General features: G+C 37.4%; 1 protein-coding gene and 1 long non-coding RNA gene across 2 annotated transcripts; both read right to left on the bottom strand.

Annotated features, from left to right (window-relative positions):
- Positions 1-3,409: 3,409 nt before the first annotated feature.
- Positions 3,410-5,417, bottom strand: sox14 (SRY-box transcription factor 14). Its single transcript, XM_042725802.1, has one exon. The coding sequence runs from the start codon at positions 4,949-4,951 to the stop codon at positions 4,235-4,237; it is 717 nt and encodes a 238-aa protein (XP_042581736.1). The 5' UTR covers positions 4,952-5,417; the 3' UTR covers positions 3,410-4,234.
- Positions 5,418-7,316: 1,899 nt separating this feature from the next.
- On the bottom strand, positions 7,317-10,811 carry LOC122137558. Its single transcript, XR_006154947.1, has 2 exons — positions 10,705-10,811; positions 7,317-7,575 (listed from the first exon to the last, which is right to left on the bottom strand). It is a non-coding gene; the product is annotated as an uncharacterized LOC122137558 (long non-coding RNA).
- Positions 10,812-22,203: the final 11,392 nt, after the last annotated feature.

Genomic DNA, 22,203 nt, shown 5'->3' on the forward strand with positions numbered 1-22,203 from the left:
CACATGAGAATTCAGGGACCCCCAAATTCAAGGCCGGCGCTTCAAACAACAGCACTGCGGTTTACTTTTCTTCTGTCCAAATGCTATCCCAGATCCAATTTTAGATAGACGAGGCTTCAGCAATGATGCTTTTAGGAGTTCCCGAGAGAGAGAGACAATAGTTAAAATTTTAAAATGAGATCAGCGTTACACCAAACCCAATATATTGCAGTATTAAAATAGAATATTATATGTCTCACTAAATTTGAATTGAGATAAGCATGTGTTTCACTTCTGTAAAATAGCAATTATAGAACAACAATCATAAAATAGATTGTCATTATAATATGTATTATATATTCGAAATATATTTTTTTTTTATCAAAAATAATTGCTTTATAAATATTAATAATAAACAAATCTCAGGGCAAGGTTTCACAATATTAAAAATAAATAAATAAATCGGTTTTTGTTGTCTCCCTGAGCGCGCGGGGCTGATTTTAGTTTTCAATGAAATAGGCCTAGAAAATTAGCATGGCAAGATTTAGCGCAAGATATTTATAAGCTACATATTAAACTGAATACTGCGACCGTGATTTCAGGGTGACATTAGGAGACAATAATGCAAATGACCCATGGCATTCAATTAAAAGTGTCATGTCCCCTCACTTTTGTTTCATGTGTTTTATATTTTCCACTAAAGTGTTTGAGAAAGAAAGCGCCTTGTGTCCCCCTCCTCATTGAATATTATCACTAAATGAAGCATATAAATGATCTGAAAGCACAGCCTGTCGCATTAAATTAAATAAAATAAAGAACAATTATCCTCTCTTTTTCTCTGATCTCCTGCTGAAAGGAGTCTTGGCGAGATAAGGCAGATTGAATTCGGGCTCTCCGTTGAGCTCAAATAAAAACGTCTCGGAGAAGAGCTACAGATTTAGGGCTCTATAATTTCAAATCATAATTTTTAGCTCTCTTACCTCCCCCCAGTTGGGTTTTGTTTGCAAAGTTTTATTTCCATAGAATGCTTGAGAAAATAGTTCAAAATAGCTGCAGTGATCGCAGTTGATTAATAGCTGTGAAGGGCTCATAAATTAACATCTAATTACACCCACATGCTATTAACTAAACATAAAGCCCTGGTTTGTCATTCATATTCAGGTCTTGTGGTTGATCATCTAGTTCAGTTTGTCATTTTGTTTGTTATGTTGCCTAGTTCAATCTGTCAAAATATGAAATGATTTTAGAGACATCCTTTCTGACCGGACGCTCAGCTGAATTATCATTCCAATTCTCAGTAAAAAAGAAAAAAATATATATATAAAATAATAAGATATGAAAGGGTTTAATTTAAGTTCAGATCTTGTTGTTTAAATAATCTAGTAAAGCAAAAGAACGCACGTTTCCCGCATTTCTTTTAGAAGTGCTCCTTAAAGTTAATTATCATCGTCCAATTTCAAAGTTGAATCTGCATGCTTTAGGGGGCTGATGTAAAACTTGCTATTCGGTTCAATGGAGTATCACCCTAATTTACAGCGGCAGATAAGAGCACAGTCTGTCATAAAAATCTGAGCCCCCTCCCTCCCTTATATTGAATTGCACCTTGGGCAATAGTGCAGAATCGTGAATCTTAACTTCTTCCAGCATATGTTCCTGGCAGATAAGTAAACAATCTGGATGTGAAATGAAATTTTTAATTAATACAGTAATGCTATTACACCTCGGTGTGCAAATCCCATTCCCCATCCCTGCGACAATAGACAAAAGTACAGGCCAATTCCAATCCTCTGTTTGCAGCCCAAACCCAATTGTTCTGCGAGCTTGTTTCCTTTGAGTGAATCCCATTCACCATTCATACATCTGCTTTAGTTTCAGCAACAATATATTTTTTTTATTTTATTTTTTTTTTTTTTTTTTTTTTTTTGTAATACAGGAGGAGAATTTGTACCAACTGTGTTAAATTACAGTATTATATGAATCTTGACAAATTGGGAAAGAAAGACCAGCAGTTATTCTGAACGAGTTGCAACATGTTTGCTGGTCACATCAGAAGTCAAATTATTTCATAGAAAAGAACAATGAAGCTGAAGTAAAGGCACAACGGTATTTAAAAACACATTAGCCTTTTTTATTTTTTACATTAAACAAAAAAAAAGAAACTACTGAAGTAGGCTAAAGACAACTTTAGTTAGCATGAATTCTACTATTATCATTGTTGTTGTTGTTGTTGTTATTATCATTATTATTTTTAGAGCGTTTTTTTAATGAATAGGATAGATATTTATTTTGCAAAAGTACTAGATAAGAATTAACGGGCGAGTAAAATCCATAAGCAACGTCATAAATCACATTTTACATGTAGACTTACTGAAGAATGTGTTAATTAATTTGTTTTGAGAATATTATAGCAGCGTTTTTCTGTCCGTAAAGTGTTGGAATAATCTAAGCGGTGGAACAGGTGGAACAAGCACAGAGTCCCTGAAGGGTGAAACGTCTCATACATACACAACCACACATCAAAGAGTGTGATCGCATTATTTCAGAGACACACCTGAACGCAGAAAGTTTTACACTCTGAACAGCAACACGCGTGTAGCCTATTTACAGAAAAATACAATATAAGAAAGAAAGAAAGAAAGAAAGAAAGAAAGAAAGAAAGAAAGAAAGAAAGAAAGAAAGAAAGAAAAAGACATCAACGAGCCATATGAAAAATTGAGATGGTAATGCAAACTGGCAGCCTCTACATCTACAGTCTTCTCCAATGTGTCACAGCGCGTCTGTAGGCGAAAATCGGCACAGATTTTGAAGCACCTGACGCTTTTTAAAATTGTTTTTATTGGAAATTGTTTTTTAATAGTAAATGACATGGTTCATACTCGTACCTCCCCTTCTTCAGTCCAATTTCCATCCTATTGTGGGTCTCAGGGTAAATCACAATTCATGTTCGCCCTCAGTTTCCCTAAGCGTCCCTGTACAGTAATTGTTTTGCCATTTAATTTGGGCCGGCGGTCCCTATAGAGCAGTCGGGAACGCCACGCGCTGACAGAGTTCATCTCAAATCTATGCCGAAAAGCCAGATGGTTATTAGACAGCGTCCGCCGAAACGACTATTTAAGCAGTGCTGATTGAGAAGATAATTATTGTAGATATCTACTCGGTGTAAGATCAATTTCAGTTTTATGTTTAGCGGTTAAGGCCTGTGCTGTTCTCTCGGCCCGACAAAATTCATAAGGCTATATTTTAATGCACAAATAAAAGCCGCTTACCTATATAAGTTAATATACAGCTGGAAGAGGAAACATTATAAAACGCATGTTTGGGATCACCGTACTTACTACTGACATGCCTGTCACCTTTTGGCACGACTGTATAAGAGCATAGTAAAAAGAAGATTCATAAATAGTTTAAACAGGCAAGGTAACAAGGATTGTGAATTTTTAAGACAGATTGTCTTTATTCAAAATGTCTTTGCTCGGCAAATGAACAAAGAATCGAGGTATCACCCTTTTAGATACATTTTCCTTTCCATTGACATGACAGGATTTAAGTTACCATCGCAGATAAAAAATACAACATGAACTGCTTCGCTTCAAACTTTATGTTCTTTCTGAAATCAAATGAACGAGTGACTATCACTGAACCACAGGGGGGGAAATGTCCAAATGAAAAATATTGAAGGATAAGGTTTTTTTTCCTTTTCATTTGATATTTTAAATAGTACCGTATACTTTTAGGTGCCGGTTTGATCATATAAACATCAGAATAACCCGCATAATCTATTAAACGCTGAATTTCTCACTTTGAAATCCTTAAAGTCGTATCATTTGAATTTCAGAGTGCCAAAAAGAATGGTAAATACAACAGGCTGTACAAGAAACATGAATCCTAACCGTTAGTTGTGCAAATCAAAGTCATTCAAATAATAATAATATGATGATAATAACAATTATATTAAGTGTTCAAACAAAAGTAGCATTATTATAGCATCGAATTGTACATAATAAATAAAATTAAAGGCATCCAAATCCGGTAGCCATAATAATAAACGTTTGAACATTTACATTTCTTACAGTTCTGGGCACCTGCCTTACATCTATTCCAAGATCCGAGCTGGGATCCAAGAAACCTCTCGTAGATGGTGAAAAGTTCATGTTCACACGGCCTCAGTATAAATGTCTTGATCATTCCTCTCTTCTTATGTACATGCATTGTTGTATTCAAGTTTTCAAAAGAGGAGACTGTTTTAGTGATGGAGTCACATAGCAGTGGCATGTGCTGATGAGTACGGGTCAATCCCACTCTTGGTCATACCTGGGAACAGTATGTAGGCAACAGGCGGCTGTAAACTCGATGCCGACCATGCGGTGCAGTTACACGGCACCACGTACCCAGGGTTTGTGGGCGACGGGTGGGTGTGGGTGTGCTGGCTGGGGCAACCCAGGCTCCCGAATGCGCCGTTCTGGTATCCCAGAGATGATGCGTAAGGTAAAGTGCTGGTGGCCAACGTGTGGGGCATCTCTGTCATCTTCTGGATAGCGCTGGAGCTGAACTGGCTCGGGTCGAAGAAGGAGTAAGGGGCTGATGTGGGCGGCAGGAACGCACGGGCTTTTTCCGAGGAACCTAAGAGCGAGTCCGTGGCTGAGACCGGAAGTCCTTTCAGGTGATCCGTGTCGCCCAGGTAGGGCAGAGGAAACACGTACCTGTCCTTCTTGAGGAGGTTCTTGGGCTTGCGTCTGGGTCTGTATTTGTAGTCTGGGTGTTCTTTCATGTGTTGAGCCCTCAGCCTCTTAGCCTCGTCGATGTACGGTCGCTTCTCGGATTCAGAGAGCAGCTTCCATTCGGCGCCAAGTCTTTTGCTTATTTCTGAATTGTGCATTTTGGGATTCTCTTGAGCCATTTTCCTCCTCTGGCCTCTTGACCAGACCATGAAGGCGTTCATGGGTCTCTTGATGTGATCTACCGGCTTTGACATTTTTACGGTTCCCTGTTAAAATAACAACAAAAAAGTTCTTCGACCAACCAAGAGAAAGCAGTAGCCTATTCACCTGTCCTGCAGACAGACACGGATCATGCCACTTCTGGGGAGCCGGAGGAGTAGGAAAACGGCATCAATGGGGGGAAAAATCCACTAATTCTTCCGTGTTTGACGCAGAGTTGAAAGATTTCTCTTCTTCGAAACGACACTATTCGGCTGAGAGAAGAACAGCCACGCGCGCCACAAAATCCAGCACGGCAAGCGAAGTTTCCGCGATCTGTTTGCACGCTTTTTTTCTCGGAGGATTCTCGCCCCGCGAAGCACCTGGCTGGGAAATGAGGAGAAGCGCGTGAATGAGAGCCAAAAGCGGTGAAGTTCAAAGGCTGGGCTGGTTCGCTCTGCACGCGATCTGACATAATCGCAGGGCGTTCACGCGCCAACCTGAGCGCCCAATCAGCTCTGAGAAAGCCACATAATACCTACCAAAATATGTATATTACAACACAAACAAAGATCGGGGAGGAAAAGGAGGTGACTCTCTTCCCTCCCCAAATCCATTTAGTTGAAGGTCTACAAACACAGACCTTCAACCTTTTTGTAATAAAACCTGACATCTACCAGCGTCAATCCTTCAGAGACGACAGATGCCCAAAGAATAGACAAATTCTTATTTTAAACATATCGCTGTCCTTTTGCGAACACGGCTCTACGTGTGCACTTAAAGTTAAGCTTTATTCACTTAAGGTATTTTGACCATTTATCTGACGCTTATCTTCTTTTTATTATTATTACTTATGATTCCTTTTACAACCGATTTGTTTTTATTAGGGCTTTTTTTCTTTCTTCTTTTTGGATAACATAGTAGGCTACATTACGAGCGCATATGGCAAGTTTAACCATTAAAACCTCAATGCGCGAATACTGAAATGTCTAAACAAGATAAATAATGAAAAGACAAACGGTATTAGAGATCTCTGAATATAAGCGTGCTGTCTGAGGCAGTGGCCCCCAGGCCAATATTTCCTAAATGAGAACAATTGTCCAAAGCTCTCCTGGGACAGGCTGGGTTGAGGTTTGCACCTGTTTTGCTGCTGTAATCTCACATGTGTAGAACATGCCCATGGACCCTTTCTGAATGGTAACATACCCACGCAAATTTGGCATTGTGAAAACAATGCCAGTTGCTCATAGAATCATTATATGCCACAAATAATGAAACGCAAATGAAAACCTTGCGCTGGGTGATGTGTTTTGTTTTCATCTGTTAATATTTCTAACAGATATTTTCACGAGGTCTAGCAGAAATTATTTATTAAATGATTCAGATTTCATGTAATTGCTTTAAACATTAGATTCATGGTCACAGTAAAGTTGCTTAATTATTTTCAGTAGAGCTTATTTTACATTGAAGCTGCGGTTAATTATCCATGTCTTTCTCATGATCTCTTTATCCTTTTCTCTGTTATGTATGAAAAATACTTCCGAATTTATTTATAATTGTCAAAATCCACCCAGATGTGCACAGAAGTATTAGGCTACTAATTCAAGGTAATGTTTTGTGTTAAGGTTCGCGCACTAAAACCTTTAACATGCAAATTTGAGTGTTTAAAAAAGATCAGGGTCTTAATGAGCCTGAGGCAAGGAGCTTGATATATGAGAGGCACGGGTGTAATTATTAAGTGAAATGTATAAGATATGTGATATCTCGTGGAGAGGCCTTCAAGCGTGACATGAAGAGGGATCTGTCTGTAATTTAGCACATGAACATATATTGTTTCTAACGTATTACACGATACAGCATTATTTCAAAACATGCAGATATTAATCTAAATGTTGAGAGATAAATGTCGTACGTATGAATTCCAATAGGTATTAAATAATGAATTTATTTGTTTGTTTGTTTATTTACTAATTTATCGGTTTGTCTGATATTTTTGTGCGTTTGGGATTTTTTTTTCACCCCAAAGCGTCTAATATCTGTCAAACATTTTTTTTTTTTTTTTGACCGGTTAGGGGTATTCATAATTATTGTTTCTATTTATAAATATTTATATCTATTTATAAATATTATTAATTTTTATTCGCTCAGTTTTGCTCTTCCAAGGTCATATTATAGCTGAATATAAGCAGATGTATTTATTTTTAAATGTGTGATCACACATTTCATTTGATATTTAGTCTTGTAGCTTGTAGGTTAAAATGGTTTATTTTTAGCCTTAGGAATTATTTTCAAATTGTGTAAGATTTCTGCTACTCTTATTGTAACTTTATTTTAAATAATATATGCATATTAAAAGCAAACTTAGTTAGCTGGACCTTTATTATCTATACCATATCTTCTGACAAAAATAAAAACAGCCGCTGTCTTTGAATATAATTTAGTGATCATAAACCATAAACTTATATATAACTTTTATATTATTATTATTTTTTTTTTTCAATTAAAAATAAATCCTCAATGAGGCGCTGATGGTAAATGCATCTGGAGAGCATGAAGTGTGTTTCTTAGTGATGCCGGCTCGATATCCATCAAGCTTTACCGTTCCACCGCCTCTCAGCCTCCCTCTCCATTTCAGAGCACAGCCGAAAGCAGTGCAGCTTGAAATCCGGAGAACAGCAGCCTGATAGAAACAGAAATTACAACGGGAATTAACAAATTATTGGGGCACACAGCATTTGACATAGAGATGATGTACTCAAAGCCAAATGAAGTGAGATTTGTGAAATCAAGCATGTTGAGGCGCGCGCGTCATTAAATGGGAGCTCGTCATAATGGAGGAGATATTCCGCGTTCATACTATGGATCGCTCACGTGTGCAAACTGAACTGTTTGCGCCTCTTTTATGCGCTTTCGGAGGAGTTTAGCATCTCACCAACGCATGCAAAAGTATGCATGCATATTCGTGTTTTGATGTGTGAGATATTGCATTTCAGTGTATGCAATGTAAAGTACGAGAACAAAGTCAGGTTTAAAGTGTTATTTTTACTTGTATTCACTGAAATCACTTGGCTTTTCAAGCTTCTTAACGACACTAGTAATATTTAGATATCGTGTATCAATATGCTACTGACATGAGCACCATTTATGCTCAGAGAACTGTTACTTTAAAAGTGTATTACTCTCAAGCATTTGCAGGTCGACTGAGATGCACAAAGGCAACTGGGGTATGTACTTGCCCCCCCCCCCCCAAAAAAAATGCCATTAGCAAAGCCTAAAGTTGAGCTGAATAGTATTTTGTGATATGATCGACCTAGAATACCTAGACCTAGAATTTTTTTCTTTTTTCTTTTTTGAATATTACCCCACTGTTGAAAAGTCAAATTAATTAACTTTAACCTCTTGGAAGACAACAGAAATTCCCCATCAATAATTTTATTTTAATAAATTATGAGTAAATCTTTAAAGTAATTTATATAACGATATATATATATATATATATACATATATATATATATATATATATATATATATATATATATATATATAAATATATATATATATATATATATATATATATATATATATATATATATATATATATATATATATATTTACATTATTGCTATATTGTAATCACCCGATTTTATTTTTAGAAACCTAAGGTAACCAGTCTTCTATTTTTCTAACTGCACATGAAATGTGTTACTAATCTTGACACTTAAATGATGGCGCGTATTTTAGTGGCCGCGACCCTTCAAGCGGTTTGGAAAATGGATGAATGGATATTTCAGTGGTATTGAATGAAAAGAGGTCAACTCAATAACAACAATTGCATGAAATACAGCAAAACAATTCGGTTTCATCTCAGTTGGTGTGGTTGTCCATGGTTTTCTCAGAATCAGCGGTAACACTGTGTAAATCCCACGTGTTCCGACTCTCATGTTTCACACGGGGTTCATGAGATGGATACGGTGGTACAGTAGCTGTCCATGGTCCTGATGCGCTAAGTGGCTTTTTCCACCGCTAACTCGCGGTCCCACTCAGGACTCCTCACAAACCCGTGTTGACATTTCAATGCTTTTTATTCTTTTTACATCCCATTTGCTGCTGTGATTCTGCTCGCATGATGTTGCAATAGATGTTTTCCCTCTGAGAATTTGGAAGTGTGCTCTGCCAAAAAAACTCTGCGACTATGTTACACGTTGTTTTGTAAGCCAATATTCACCCCTTAGGAATTATCTTGGTAAGTTAAGTTCTGTGCGTAACATCGCGGATTCAGCAGCAGAAATGGGAGTGTGTTTACAACTGAAATGCTCTGATATATACAAAGCACATGAAGAGCATTTCAAATGTCTGACCTAGTGGGAATGCAGACATTATTCAAGAGCAGACGGAGTCCCTCTTTTGCCTGGGCGTCACCTCATATGCAGCTGAGAAATTTAATTCCAAAGTAGTCTTAAAGGTGACTGCATCATGATAAAACTACTTTAAAGGGCCACCAACAGGTTTAAAGGTTAGGTTACTACAGTATTTACTACCATATATATATATATATATATATATATATATATAATGTGTGTTTGTTTATTTTACTATTAATGACAAAGATTACCTACTCTAATTGACTGCTAAATAGCAGCAGTGAAGAGCCAATGAAATAACCCACATTTAAAATGAACTGTTTACATTGGCAAATTATATACTTAAAGACCACTGGCACTTACCAAAAATGAACTGAATTATAATGTTCCCTCCCCTAAGGGCTGCTATGACAGCCAATTATTTAGACAGACTGTAATGGAAGTTAAAAGTTGTTTTGGTATATTTTGAGTCAACAAAAAGCAAACCCCTGATGACCTCCAGCAACTTTTCACTCTGGCTGCCAGTCTGAAAGGTAAAATTCAGAAAATTCTATCCATTATGAGACAGTGGGTTGAAAAGTGGAGTATTGCCTCAACCTCCCCCCCCCACTCCGTTCCATCTCCCTCCCCCAGCCTGCTTCCTCCTCACAGACTGACATTATTTCGCATATTCAAATTGCTAGTGTTTGTTCTGGCCGTGGCTCTTGGCTCCCATTTCTCTCCAGTGTGGAAATTGATTTTAGTCAGCTGTCACAGCCAGCATTTTTCTGGAACCTCTGCAAAATATATATTTACAAAAAAAATCTGTTTGGTTTGGAGAAATTTCATTAGCCCACGCACCATCCCAGGCCCCTTTTTGGAGCGGCCATAGGAGTGATGAGCATAATGCTATTTTGGGAAAACGGTGAAAGACAAGCCATCGATGCCTCAAGATTGGGCCACATGTCTGGGAAAGTGTCCAGTCATGGCCAGGCCCAGTCCATCTTCGGCTGTTTACATATCTGTTTCCTCTTCTTCATCCTCTCCCCATATCAATCTGTGATTATCAATAGCTGGGTCCAAGCCCTAATCAAAACTGAAATGAGCATCGGGCAGAAACTTATGACCGACGGGAGACGTATAAAATTGACAATTCTCATGGTCAAATATTTTAACAATATAATATTTCATGAAGGAGCCCCTTAGAGAATCCTATGCCTTGTGCAAAGGGCAGAGTTAATGAAAAAGGAAAGACAGAGGCAGTGATTGAATGAAATAAAACAGAATGGAAATTAAAAGAGGTTCAAGGCATTGGTTGATAATGAAAGGAGGAGGGTAATGCTTCAGAGACACAGAAGCAAGCATCACACAATCATACAATACAATTAGGATTAAAGGGGCCAGGCACAGATAACAGGAGATAGGGATGAATTATCACCCAAAAAGAGAAATGGGGCCTCTTCTCTGACCTTCATTAAGAGGAAGAAAGGCTCGCTCACGGCTGGGATGACTTGCGGCACACTTTCAGCTTTATGATTGGTAATTGTGACTGGAAGAGTTCCTGCTAGATCGGCCTTTTGAGGAAGGATATGGAAATAAAAAGGGAGATAAATAAATAAAAATACATAAAAACACAATTCAAAACCAGGGACACCGGTGTCACCACTTTAATCAGCATAATTTTTATTTGTCCTCATTTAGCCATATTTGCATTGATAATTAAAGGGATAGTTCAGCCAAAAATGAAAATTCTGACATTATTTATTAACCCTCATATCATTCCAAACCCATAAACTCAACTGAAAAAAAAAAAAAAAAAAAAAAAACTTATTGGTTTCGGAGCATCAAGCAAGCTTCTGTGTTTACCATATTTGATGAGCTCTATGCAAGTTGACCAATGTTTATTTATCTATAAAAACCTGCATTAAATTTATTCATCATATAAAGTGATCATGTTTCTTCAAAATACTTTTTTTAAACCACCCTATTTATTTGAACTACTTTCACAATGTAAAAGTATGCATTCTTTAATGCATGAAGATGTTAAAGAATGCATGAAATGTTTGGTTCCATAGACTTTCAAAGGACAGACAAAAATGAAGAGAGAACATGAAAACTATTTCCATTTGTGTTCCAAAGATAACTGAAAGTCTAATGGGTTTTCAAAAATGTCTACGGTGGGTAAACTCTCCATTAAAGTGGTAGTGAAGCAGATCAAGGGCATTGTGGAAGTAAAATTACACTAACTGAATGTAAAACAAGCTGCAAAACCAGTAACAGCTGTGCAAAATGCATTTCAGTTCCACTGTTCAGTGAACACTGAATGCAACTCTAAAGGAATGAATAACCCTAATGCTAACAAACTCAGATTACCTATAATTTCTATGATCCTTTCAATACTTCACACAAACCCTGGCATTCTGCTTTTCTTTTACAGGCTGACACTGGTAGTGACATGCACGATTTAAAGGAAGAACACAATACAAGCAAGAATCTCGCAACAACGCTTAGAACCAAGGTACACACACACACAGAGAGAAAAAAAGCAAAGTAAAAAGAAAGCCAAAAGGGCAATGATAAAAGAGAGTCAATTAAAAGATCTGAATGCCTTTGAATGCAGAAAAAAAAATGATTTAGATGAAACTGGAATAATAAACATTGGTACTGGGTGTTGATTGATTCTTTTATTGGGAGGGGGATCTGTTATTGCATTGTGAGATATCAGTTCTCAGTTTCCTTTACACTTTGTGATTCTCAATGGAGCAGCAGTTCAAAAGACAATTCTATTTGGCTTCCTATTAGAACTGCGCTTTTTTGATCGTTTGCTTTTGAATCAGTTTAAAGTACTCCTGTGTGTTTGTTGGAGATGAAAACAGTGCTATGTTCTAAAAGCCTGTTTATTAACTTTTTCAGTGCATTAATAAGAGCCTGTCAGAATGTTGGTATTTCTTAACAGTAGTTACAGTCATGGTTTTACCACATCCACATCTTGAAGATATATATTGTTGACCATCAATTTAGCGAGTTTATATGCAGTTTCTAGCTAGATGCACTTTTTGAACATTCTTTTGCACTCAGCTTTGCGAGACGTGTTTATTCGACAACAACCAAAAGTTCTAAGTTCCGCAAATTATTCCAGGTGGGAATGCAGCTCAGGGATTCTGCATCCTCTGAACGTTCGAATCTATTTGAAATCACTACGTGCCTCTCGTCCTCTCTCTCTTCTTCGATTTTGAATATAATAGCTATAGTAGGCTCTCAAACAAAAGGGCTTTATCACAGACTCCTAATGTCACCCCCACAGCCCCTCTCTCATGGCCACCAACTCCTTCCTCTCTATTCTCATTCATTTATTCCACTGTATGTGGAAATAGGCTGGCCAACAATTAATTTCAGAGTGAATTCAGGCAGGATCTATTACCCCCGCACTGCCTCCATTGCTCTAATGGAAATCTATTTCACTTCTCTTTTGTGTCCAATATAATTTAATGCCCATTTTATTAATGGCCTGAAATAATTATGGAAGCCTTTTGTGATTTTTGAGTATGTTTCATTTAATTGTGCAATAAATGTCTAATCAGGCCTCCCATCTGAAGCCATTATGGCATTAAAATTAACAATTACGGCATGAATGTCTTGGTGAATGCGTCGAGGTCTATAGAAATCGCTGTTGATAACAAGACACACATACATCATTCATGAGAGTTTTTTTTTACCCGCTAAGGAAAGTGAGAGATATGGGAACGGGTGGGAGAGAAAAAGAAAGAGAGAAAAGTGGAAGAAGAAAAGGAAGAGAAGAAAGAGGCACAGGCTCTTTATTCCTTTCAAAAGAGGGGATGGCCAAAAGATAGGGCATTCTAAAACTGTCACCCACTCGAGTTCTTTTCTTCGCCGGTCTCTCTCTATCTCCCTTTAATTTGCCTCACTCTTTATTTTTTCGAGTGACAGATTTCTTGGGGAATGGAAATATATTAACCGTTAACTTGAGCGATAAAATATCTATCACCCCTTTGTGCCTCTTGCCCAGTCTGCAGTACTGAGCTGTGTGGCACCCGTTTTGCCTGTGTGGGTGACCAAAGGCAATTAAGAAGACATTGGCCCTCTTTCTGTGTCTCTATCCCTTTCTGTCCCACAGTCGCTGTCTCTCAACTCAAATGGGGCAGCTACTCAACGCACCAGCAAGAATTGTTTTCTTACTTGCCAAGTATTCAAATTTCACGGTTTGGAGGAACTCCATCCGGCAGTAAAAAGCCTTGTCAGTTTCTCCTTGTCACTTTCCAGCTAATATTCTACAATTGGTTTTGGTGTATCTATTTTAATGGCAGCCGGGTTTGTTTCCCGCTCCTGCAGCGATCTGCATGTGGCCTCAAAAGACTGTAGATTGTTTTGAAGTGACTGGTGTCTGCCAGTCTGAACAGTGATGGATGCTGTTGGATGCTGAAAGAAGCTAACCTCTGCATATTCACACTACCTGCTTATACTGGAAGCTTTACACTCCAAGGGACTTATTGACTGTGCACAACTTGATTAATTTAACAGATAATGAAAAAAACGAACAAGTGAGAACTTGTAAATAGAATAAATAAATGCATTTACGAATGAAAATGAAAGGGTGACAAAGATTTTGATCTTCTTGTATCGCTGAGAAACCTAATATCTGTTGAGGTGACTGGCATACAAAGTAAGCATTGTTAACTTTACATATTATTCATATTATTTTATATATCAGCAATGAGAATGGTTTGCCTTTGAACCTTGCTGAGCTGAGAGGAAATGCTGTTCCTCACAACCCGCGCAGATTTCATCAATCTAACACTGAATGATATCTATCAGGGCATTACGGTTTCCTTCCTTTAAACTTATCCTCTCAAATTTAATAATCCATTTAACTGATGTGCAAATTAACCTTGGCATTCACACAAAACCACTTTTATAAGTCACACCCCGCACCTTTTCTCCCTTTTTTCATCTCTTCTTCCAGCCAATTTAATTTCAGGCTCCAGATTTCATGGTCAATTTTATTTTGCTCACTCTCAAGGAGTCCGTCATCAATTCTTCACAACTTTTCATGTCCCCCTTTCTCTCCAGATTCGCTGCGAAATTGCCTATTCAGGCCGCTAAATAAGTGTGACCGCTGTAAATTTGCTGCGACGCCCCGTGCTTTTGAATATGCATTTGGAGTGCTGACCTCCAGCGGTAATTAGTTTTCGTCTTTGTTTATCCTTTACACAAATCACACGGCCTCCTTTCTTACATCCCTTCAAGTGCATCCCTCCTTCTCCTGTCGCTCTGCACAGAACTCAATCTAAACACAGAGAGAAATCCTTGGGTGAATCTCACAGAAATCACAAGAGATTGGCCTCTGCCATCAGATCATACCAAGCAGTGTATAATGATGACATATAGACTTCGAAATGTATATGTATGAATACATCTCAATGAAAGTGCACTGAATGCACAGAAAACACCTCAGAAAAGGACTGCCATGCTCAATTCAGTGACCCTCATCCTTACACAGGATGAGACCTTTTCAGAGACTCAAGCGGACTTAAAGACAGAGGGTACAGGTCCAAGGATGTTCAACCCTCCTCCTGGAACTCCAGTTCTAATCAAACACACTTTAACTAATCAAGGTCTTCAGGACTGCTTGAAAATGATACACTTTGCTCATCCAACATTCTTGAGAATATCTATATCATATAGTGTTTATTGATAAAGCCAGTCAGTGTAGTTGAGCTACAGAGTCACCTGTCCAGGTATATACGAGGTGTAACTGAATATTTGAAGCACTGAATAAACGTTAATTCTGTCTTTTAGAGCATGCTCACAATGCTAATGCCACTTGTGGTCTGGATAACACGTATATTGTACATGCTGGATAAAGCTGAGCTAAAATCACCAATCTGCAGTCATACTTAAAGTCAAACTAAAGGTTTAGATGGGTCAGTATCACCATAGAGTCCCTTTCAACCCTCACAATACTCAAAAAATTTGGTTTTAATTTCCTGTGCGCTTTATGTCATGTCATAAATAGTAGACACTCAAATATTAGCTGAGCTCCCACACCTTTTTTTTAGATAATTATGGGCCATTATTCGAAGCATAAACCATAAGTCCACCCTGTCATGGACATATATTACTGTTAAATACGTTTTCATTGCAAAATTAAGATGCAAATTATATTTTCTGAAAGGTATGATGTCCCTTTCCTAAACAGGGTTATTTGTTTGCTTTCAAATTATAAATACATATAAATTTTTATGTAAACCATGTGTTTTGAAAGAAACTCATACAATTCGCACATGTATTATATCTTATTTGGAGAATAATATTTGAATGCAGCTTTTTGTTGGCATGTTATTGCCTCCACACCTAGCTATTGAACACACTGGATTATATAGATATGATTGAATCATTATTTAAAATATTATTGTAAAATATCAAGATGAAAGGGTGGACCAGGACATGCTGGGGTGGACACATAACGGGGGAAGTTGTGGCCTAATGGTTAGAGAGTTTGACTCCTAACCCTAAGGTTGTGGGTTTGAGTCTCGGGCCGGCAATACCATGACTGAGGTGCCCTTGAGCAAGGCACCGAACCCCCAACTGCTCCCCGGGCGCCGCAGCATAAATGGCTGCCCACTGCTCCGGATGTGTGTTCATGGTGTGTGTGTGTGTTCACTGCTGTGTGTGTGCACTTTGGATGGGTTAAATGCAGAGCACAAATTCTGAGTATGGGTCACCATACTTGGCTGTATGTCACGTCACTTTCACTTTAAATGAAACATTTATTCAACTCATAAAAAAATATATATAATAACAATAAAGAATAAAATTACATCCTCAATCATACTGATGTGTGTTCATTTTAGTTTTAAGCAATATTAATTACAAATGAATGATATGTCCTGACAGGGTGGACATTCTGGAACAATGACAGGGTGGACATTTTAAACTTCAGCTAGCATATTAGCCTACAACAAACTGTGACTAGCTGGATTTTTAGTCTGGTTGTTGAAAAGAATTTGGTATATCTAAACTTAGATATTTTGAAAATACTGTATTCTATTCACTTCTGGCATATTTTATGCAGACAGGGTGGACATGTTAAGCTTCAATTAACATATTAGCTTGCAACAAACTGTGACTAGTTGAATGTTTAGTCTGGTTGATGAAAAGAATTTGGTATATCTAAACTTATATATTTTGAAAACACTGTATTCTTTTCACTTCTGGCATATGTTATGCAGACAGGGTGGACATGTTAAGCTTTAAGTAAACTCAGATAAAGAAAATTTGTCAATTAAAAAGTCACCACCCTCACTCCAAGTCACTCACCTCAGCCACTGAAATTACCGCCACTGAAGAGACAAAAAATCTGTTGTCCTTATGTCACCAAAGGGGATGGCCTTTTCTTAAAGGGGCGGATTCTCCAATATGAGAGGGTGGACAACCCATTTATGGGACATGGAAAAAGTAATCTCTTATTTAACAAAATATGAATACACAATGTATCTAAAGATACACAATAGATACACAATGTATCTAAAGAGCAAGTAATGCTTTTGTTATGAATATAAAAACTTAGCCTAATATAACCAGCCCGATCTTACGGCAATTCGTACCTATTTGACAAGGTGGCTAATTCGTACGAATTCGTATGACCACACTCGTACAAATTCATACGATTTTTGCCAAATCGTGTGAATTTGTACGAACGACCTACACTTAACCTCGCCCCTAAACCTAACCGTCACTGGGGTGTAGACAAATCGTACAAAATCGTACGAGTGAGGTCGTACAAATTCATACGAATTAGCCAGCTCGTAAAATATGAACGTATAAAAGGTAAAAATATAACACCCTTCCATAGTCATTTTTATGTTAAGTTATCATGGCATATGAGTTATTTATATACAGGACACCATAAGGTACCCTGTGATATTGATGACATTTTAAAAAGTCTAATTATTATTCTAGTCTGACTGAATTTTTAAAATGCATGCAAACTAAAAGCCTAGATCTTTCTGCCAACAGATTTTGCTTTCTAATTTTTCATCATTTCAATTATTTGTTTTAAAAAATAAAATTGTATTTGTAAACTGTTTATTTATTTACTTAATCATGTATTTGTACATTTTTTATCTTCATAAAATAAAAGTGATTTCATACATAGATGTAAAGTTTATTTTGAATCAAAAGACTGCAATGATGCATCCAAATGTCAAAAGATTTTTACTTGTAATTTCTTTCTTTTATTCAGTAAGGATGCATTAAATTTTAAGGACAGTTATAATGTAATTATAGTTATAATATAATTTTTCTATTTTAAATAAATGGTTTTTTAAAATGTTCTATTCATCAAAGGATTCTGATTGTATCACAGTTTATGCACAAATGTTAAGTAGCACTGATAATAATAAGATTTTTTTTTTTTTTTTTTTTTTTTTTTTTTTAGCACCATATCAGCATATTAGAATGATTTCTGAAAGACCATATTTAGATAGAATTGAAATAATGGCTGCTGAAAATTGAGCTTTAACATTATCAAGAATAAATCACAGTTTAAAATTTAAAGAAATACAAAGCACTTATTATTATTATTTCACAATTTTACTGATTTAAAGTATTTTTGATCAAACTCCCTGTTCAGCATTAGAGATTTGTTTCCAAAAAAAGAAATCTTTTGAACAGTAGTGTATATTTCAAGTGAACAAGTAAACACTTTTAAAATAAACCATTTGTATATCCTTAAAGGGTTAGTTCAGGCAAAAATGGAAATTATGTCATTGATGACTCACCCTCATGTCGTTCCAAACCTGTAAGACCTCCGTTCATCTTCAGAACACAGTTTAAGATATTTTAGATTTAGTCTGAGAGCTTTCTGACCCTCCATTGAAAATGTATGTACGGTATACTGTCCACGTCCATAAAGGTAATAAAAACATCATCAAAGTAGTCCATGTGACATCAGAGGCTCCATTAGAATTTATTGAAGCATCGAAAATACATTTTGCTCCAAAAATAACAAAAATTACGACTTTATTCATCATTTTCTTCTCTTCCGGGTCTGTTGTAAGCGCGTTCACAACACTGCAGTGACGCCGCTGAAGTACGACGCTGCTGATGTGTTTTCTTTGTTATTGGGCGCACCAGAGAACACGTCAGCAGTGTCGTACGTCAATAGTCACAGCAGTCGCGTTCACAACAGACCCGGAAGAGAAGACAATTATGAATAATGTCGTCATTTTGGTTATTTTTGGAGCAAAATGTATTTTCGATGCTTTAATAAATTCTAACGGAGCCTCTGATGTCACATGGACTACTTTGATGATGTTTTTATTACCTTTCTGGACGTGGACAGTATACCGTACATACATTTTCAATGGAGGGACAGAAAGCTCTCGGACTAAATCTAAAATATCTTAAACTGTGTTCCGAAGATGAACGGATGTCTTACGGGTTTGGAACGACATGAGTCATTAATGACATAATTTTCATTTTTGGCTGAACTAACCCTTTAAATGATTTAATTATGATGAAAAAGGATGCCTTTTCTGTAAATAAAACCACTGAATCTAATATGGGTTATTTTGGCATCCTTATGCATTCATGTAGGGTGTTTGGGGTCATGTGCCGCTAATATTTTGAATGTAATATTAATAGTTATTTATAATTAACTGTGTATTAGAGAAGCCCTAGAGCACAGCATCACGTTCTGTTGCCACAGTCTGAGCAGGTCAGCAATAACACTTGAGTCAAGTTTAACTCTAGGCCAATATAGCCAACAACTCATAATCTCCACTACAATCCCCTCCTCTCTTGCTTTCTTTAGCATGAAGACCACAGAACACAAAAGACAATGGTATGTGTTTCCTTTTTGGTAAGAAGAAGAAGAAGGGATCCCCTGGCTCTGGGATTACCCTATTATAAGGAAGAGATGTTCTTCTAAACACACCCGCACACACATACACATTCCTGCTCTATGGGCCATTTGCTTTCAAACATTTCTTGTCAGTAGGGCTTACCAAAATCTACATAATCCCCTCTCCCATCACAATTAAAGATATCAGTGAACAATGAAATTGTTTCCTCTCTGGCCTGCTTCATCTTCCTTCTGAGGGGTTATGAGTACATGGCAGTTCTCCATTCAGAGGAAGGTGTCTTGCAACAGGATAAGACGAGAACGGGCTACACGATGGACAACACAACAAACCTCCTGCCTGAACATGGAGACGTGTACTTCGGGTGATCAGAGGTCTGGTATTGTGTTATACAGAGAATCTAGCACTCGAATAATTCTTCCAACTGTCTCGTAATGATAATTTGCCTGTCACCGCAGTAGTTTAAGCTTCATCTTATCAGTTAGCCTGTCAGATTAGTGATTTGTATCGCAGTGTAGCTCACACTGAGTTCCTGAACAGGGGTCAGATGAATTTAAGGGGAAATGACAAACCATTCCTGCCCGGTAACCTCAGTGATTAGCAGACTGTGAAGTCAAATGACACTGACTGATGACTTGTGACCTTGATAAGGCAAGAGGCGCTAAACCCCACAGGTCTCCTATAAGCTTGCGTTTTCTCCGGTTAGGAGCGAACGCAGGCTTAACATATAATTAATGCCTAATAAAGCCCTGATTGTTTGTCAACATTCGTTTTTTTCTCCCCCTCTCTTGTTTTCCTGACCTATTAATCTGCAGTCAGCCTGCAGGCAGTGTGTATTGTGATATCATCTTAAGCTACTTGTTCTAATACCCCGGTCTGGCCGGGCCAACGCTAACTGCTTTCTCATTTACACATACTGATAAATGTGCAGGGTCTAATCTACTGCCAGTTAGGCCTGGTTGAGGACTGTCCACTCCTGGAGTCAGTACTACTGTCCCACATTGTATTAGGTGTCTTAAAGTACTATGCACTTAGGTCCAAAAAAAAAAGAAGTTACAAAAAATTTACTTATTGTGGTCATGTTGTATTGCAGAATAAAAGGTGGAGTACTGTAAAGTTTAGGGCCAGGTTTATTTGATGGTTACATGTACTTACTATTATATTAACAATAAATTATGCATAATTGCATGCAATTAACCTTAAACCAAATCCTAATCCTAACCTTTAAATGCAGGTTCAGGGTTAGTACCTAGTTATTACCCAGTTATTGTAATTTATATAATAAGAACATAGTATGTACATGCAGAACAGAAATGTAAAATATAATATAAATATAAGTGCTATCAAGTGCATAGTTCAACACATGATAAAATTTCAATGTTAGTCGGAATGGCAATGCTATTCTGATATTGAATGACTGAGTGAGATCATTCAAATTTCTACTATGACATTAAAATATGGCCATGGCATACAGCATATATATATATATATATATATATATATATATATGTGTGTGTGTGTGTGTGTGTGTGTGTGTGTATCAGTGTGTGTGTGTGTGTGTGTGTCTGTCTATCAATCTCTCTCTCTCTCTCTCTCTCTCTATACATACAGTATACTTACACATATATGCTTGAACAGAAGTCACAGAATAAATTAACTTTGAGATGAATCTCTTTTACTGGAATGCTGCTTTGTCTGTCATTGGTTATTCAATTATTCAACTAAACTGACAAAACTTGATTTTAAATAGAATAGATTTAGTATTTTACAGTGGATCCAGTACTGGTGTCCTTGTTAGTCACCTTTCGAACATTCAGCATAGAAAGATGTGGCGTAAAGTATTTCACTGGACAATAAATGCTCTTATTGTGAATGACAGCACAAGGCCTGTCATTAAAGAGTCTCTAGAAGCCTATTGAAGTGTAAGAAAGCTATTTGTGTGGTGTTGTACGCAGTCAAAATCATATGCAACCGGAACAAGATAATGAGCACAACTCAAGGGGCTGTGAATAGTCCAGGAGAGAGAGAGAGAGAGAGAGAGAGAGACAACAAAAGTCAAGACTGAAATCATTAATTACTAAGAGGCAAGAAAAATAATAAATCAAGTGAATCACTTACACAAGCTCATTAAAGCTAATGCTATCCACTCTATTTTCCTTTTAGCTCGAGAAAGACAAAGGAGGGACGATATCCCATTAAATGCTGTTTTCTTATGCTATTCATGTGAACTAGTGCTAGCATGTCAGTGTTTCCTGGATTAAAGTGTGATAGCACTCCAACAGACTCCCTTTGAAGAATTGAGAAAGCACATTTGAAGAAATGAGGGTGTGAAAAAGTGAGGGAAATGACTGAAGCAATAGCAATTGTCAGAGAGAGAAGAGAGTGTCTCTAGGTTTATAATGTACCGTCTAGAGTGTGGTTGGATGTGCGGAGGATGATTTAGAAGGCAAATGGTGTGTCTGCTTGTTGTGTGGTAGTGATGGGCTCCCCTTAACCCCAGAATGCAGATAGAAACCACCAGGGGTAGTTGCGGGGAGCAAGCGTTTGTGATTTATGGCTAGCACTGGGCTGATAAGAAGACTCCCTTCATTTAAGGCCTTATCGCTCGCACTAAAGAAAGGCCACAATTTGCCACGTTCTGTAAAGCCCCAGATGCAACTAATCTCTTCAACCTTGCAGACAATCTGCCTCGGTAAAAACTATAGATCATTCACATGTCTAAGTGATCTGGGCCGTCCCTCTCCGTGCAGCACAAAACCTGCACCACCAGGGAAGAGGAGAAGAAACAAACTCGAACACACACACACACACACACACATATGCACAGGAAACTGAAAAATGAGCACAAACACAGACCTACTACACGATTAAAACTGAAGACATCCAAACTACTGCTAAATGATGTAGCTAAGCAGCAGTTTTATCATGCTAAAGACATTGGTAAATGATGCAATTATTGAGCTAATCACAAATGTTTGTTTGGCATTCCCAAATGTTTGGTCTTCAAATGCACAGTAACACAAATGGTCTTTATACTAATATATATATATATAAACTTTAACACTAAAAAAGGCTTTTCTCAAA

This window comes from Cyprinus carpio, chromosome B6, assembly GCF_018340385.1.
Source record: "Cyprinus carpio isolate SPL01 chromosome B6, ASM1834038v1, whole genome shotgun sequence".
Classification (NCBI taxonomy): domain Eukaryota; kingdom Metazoa; phylum Chordata; class Actinopteri; order Cypriniformes; family Cyprinidae; genus Cyprinus; species Cyprinus carpio.

Bases quoted from the DNA above. Each gene is read 5' to 3' on its own strand.
- sox14 (XM_042725802.1), bottom strand. From the start codon at position 4,951: ATGTCAAAGCCGGTAGATCACATCAAGAGACCCATGAACGCCTTCATG.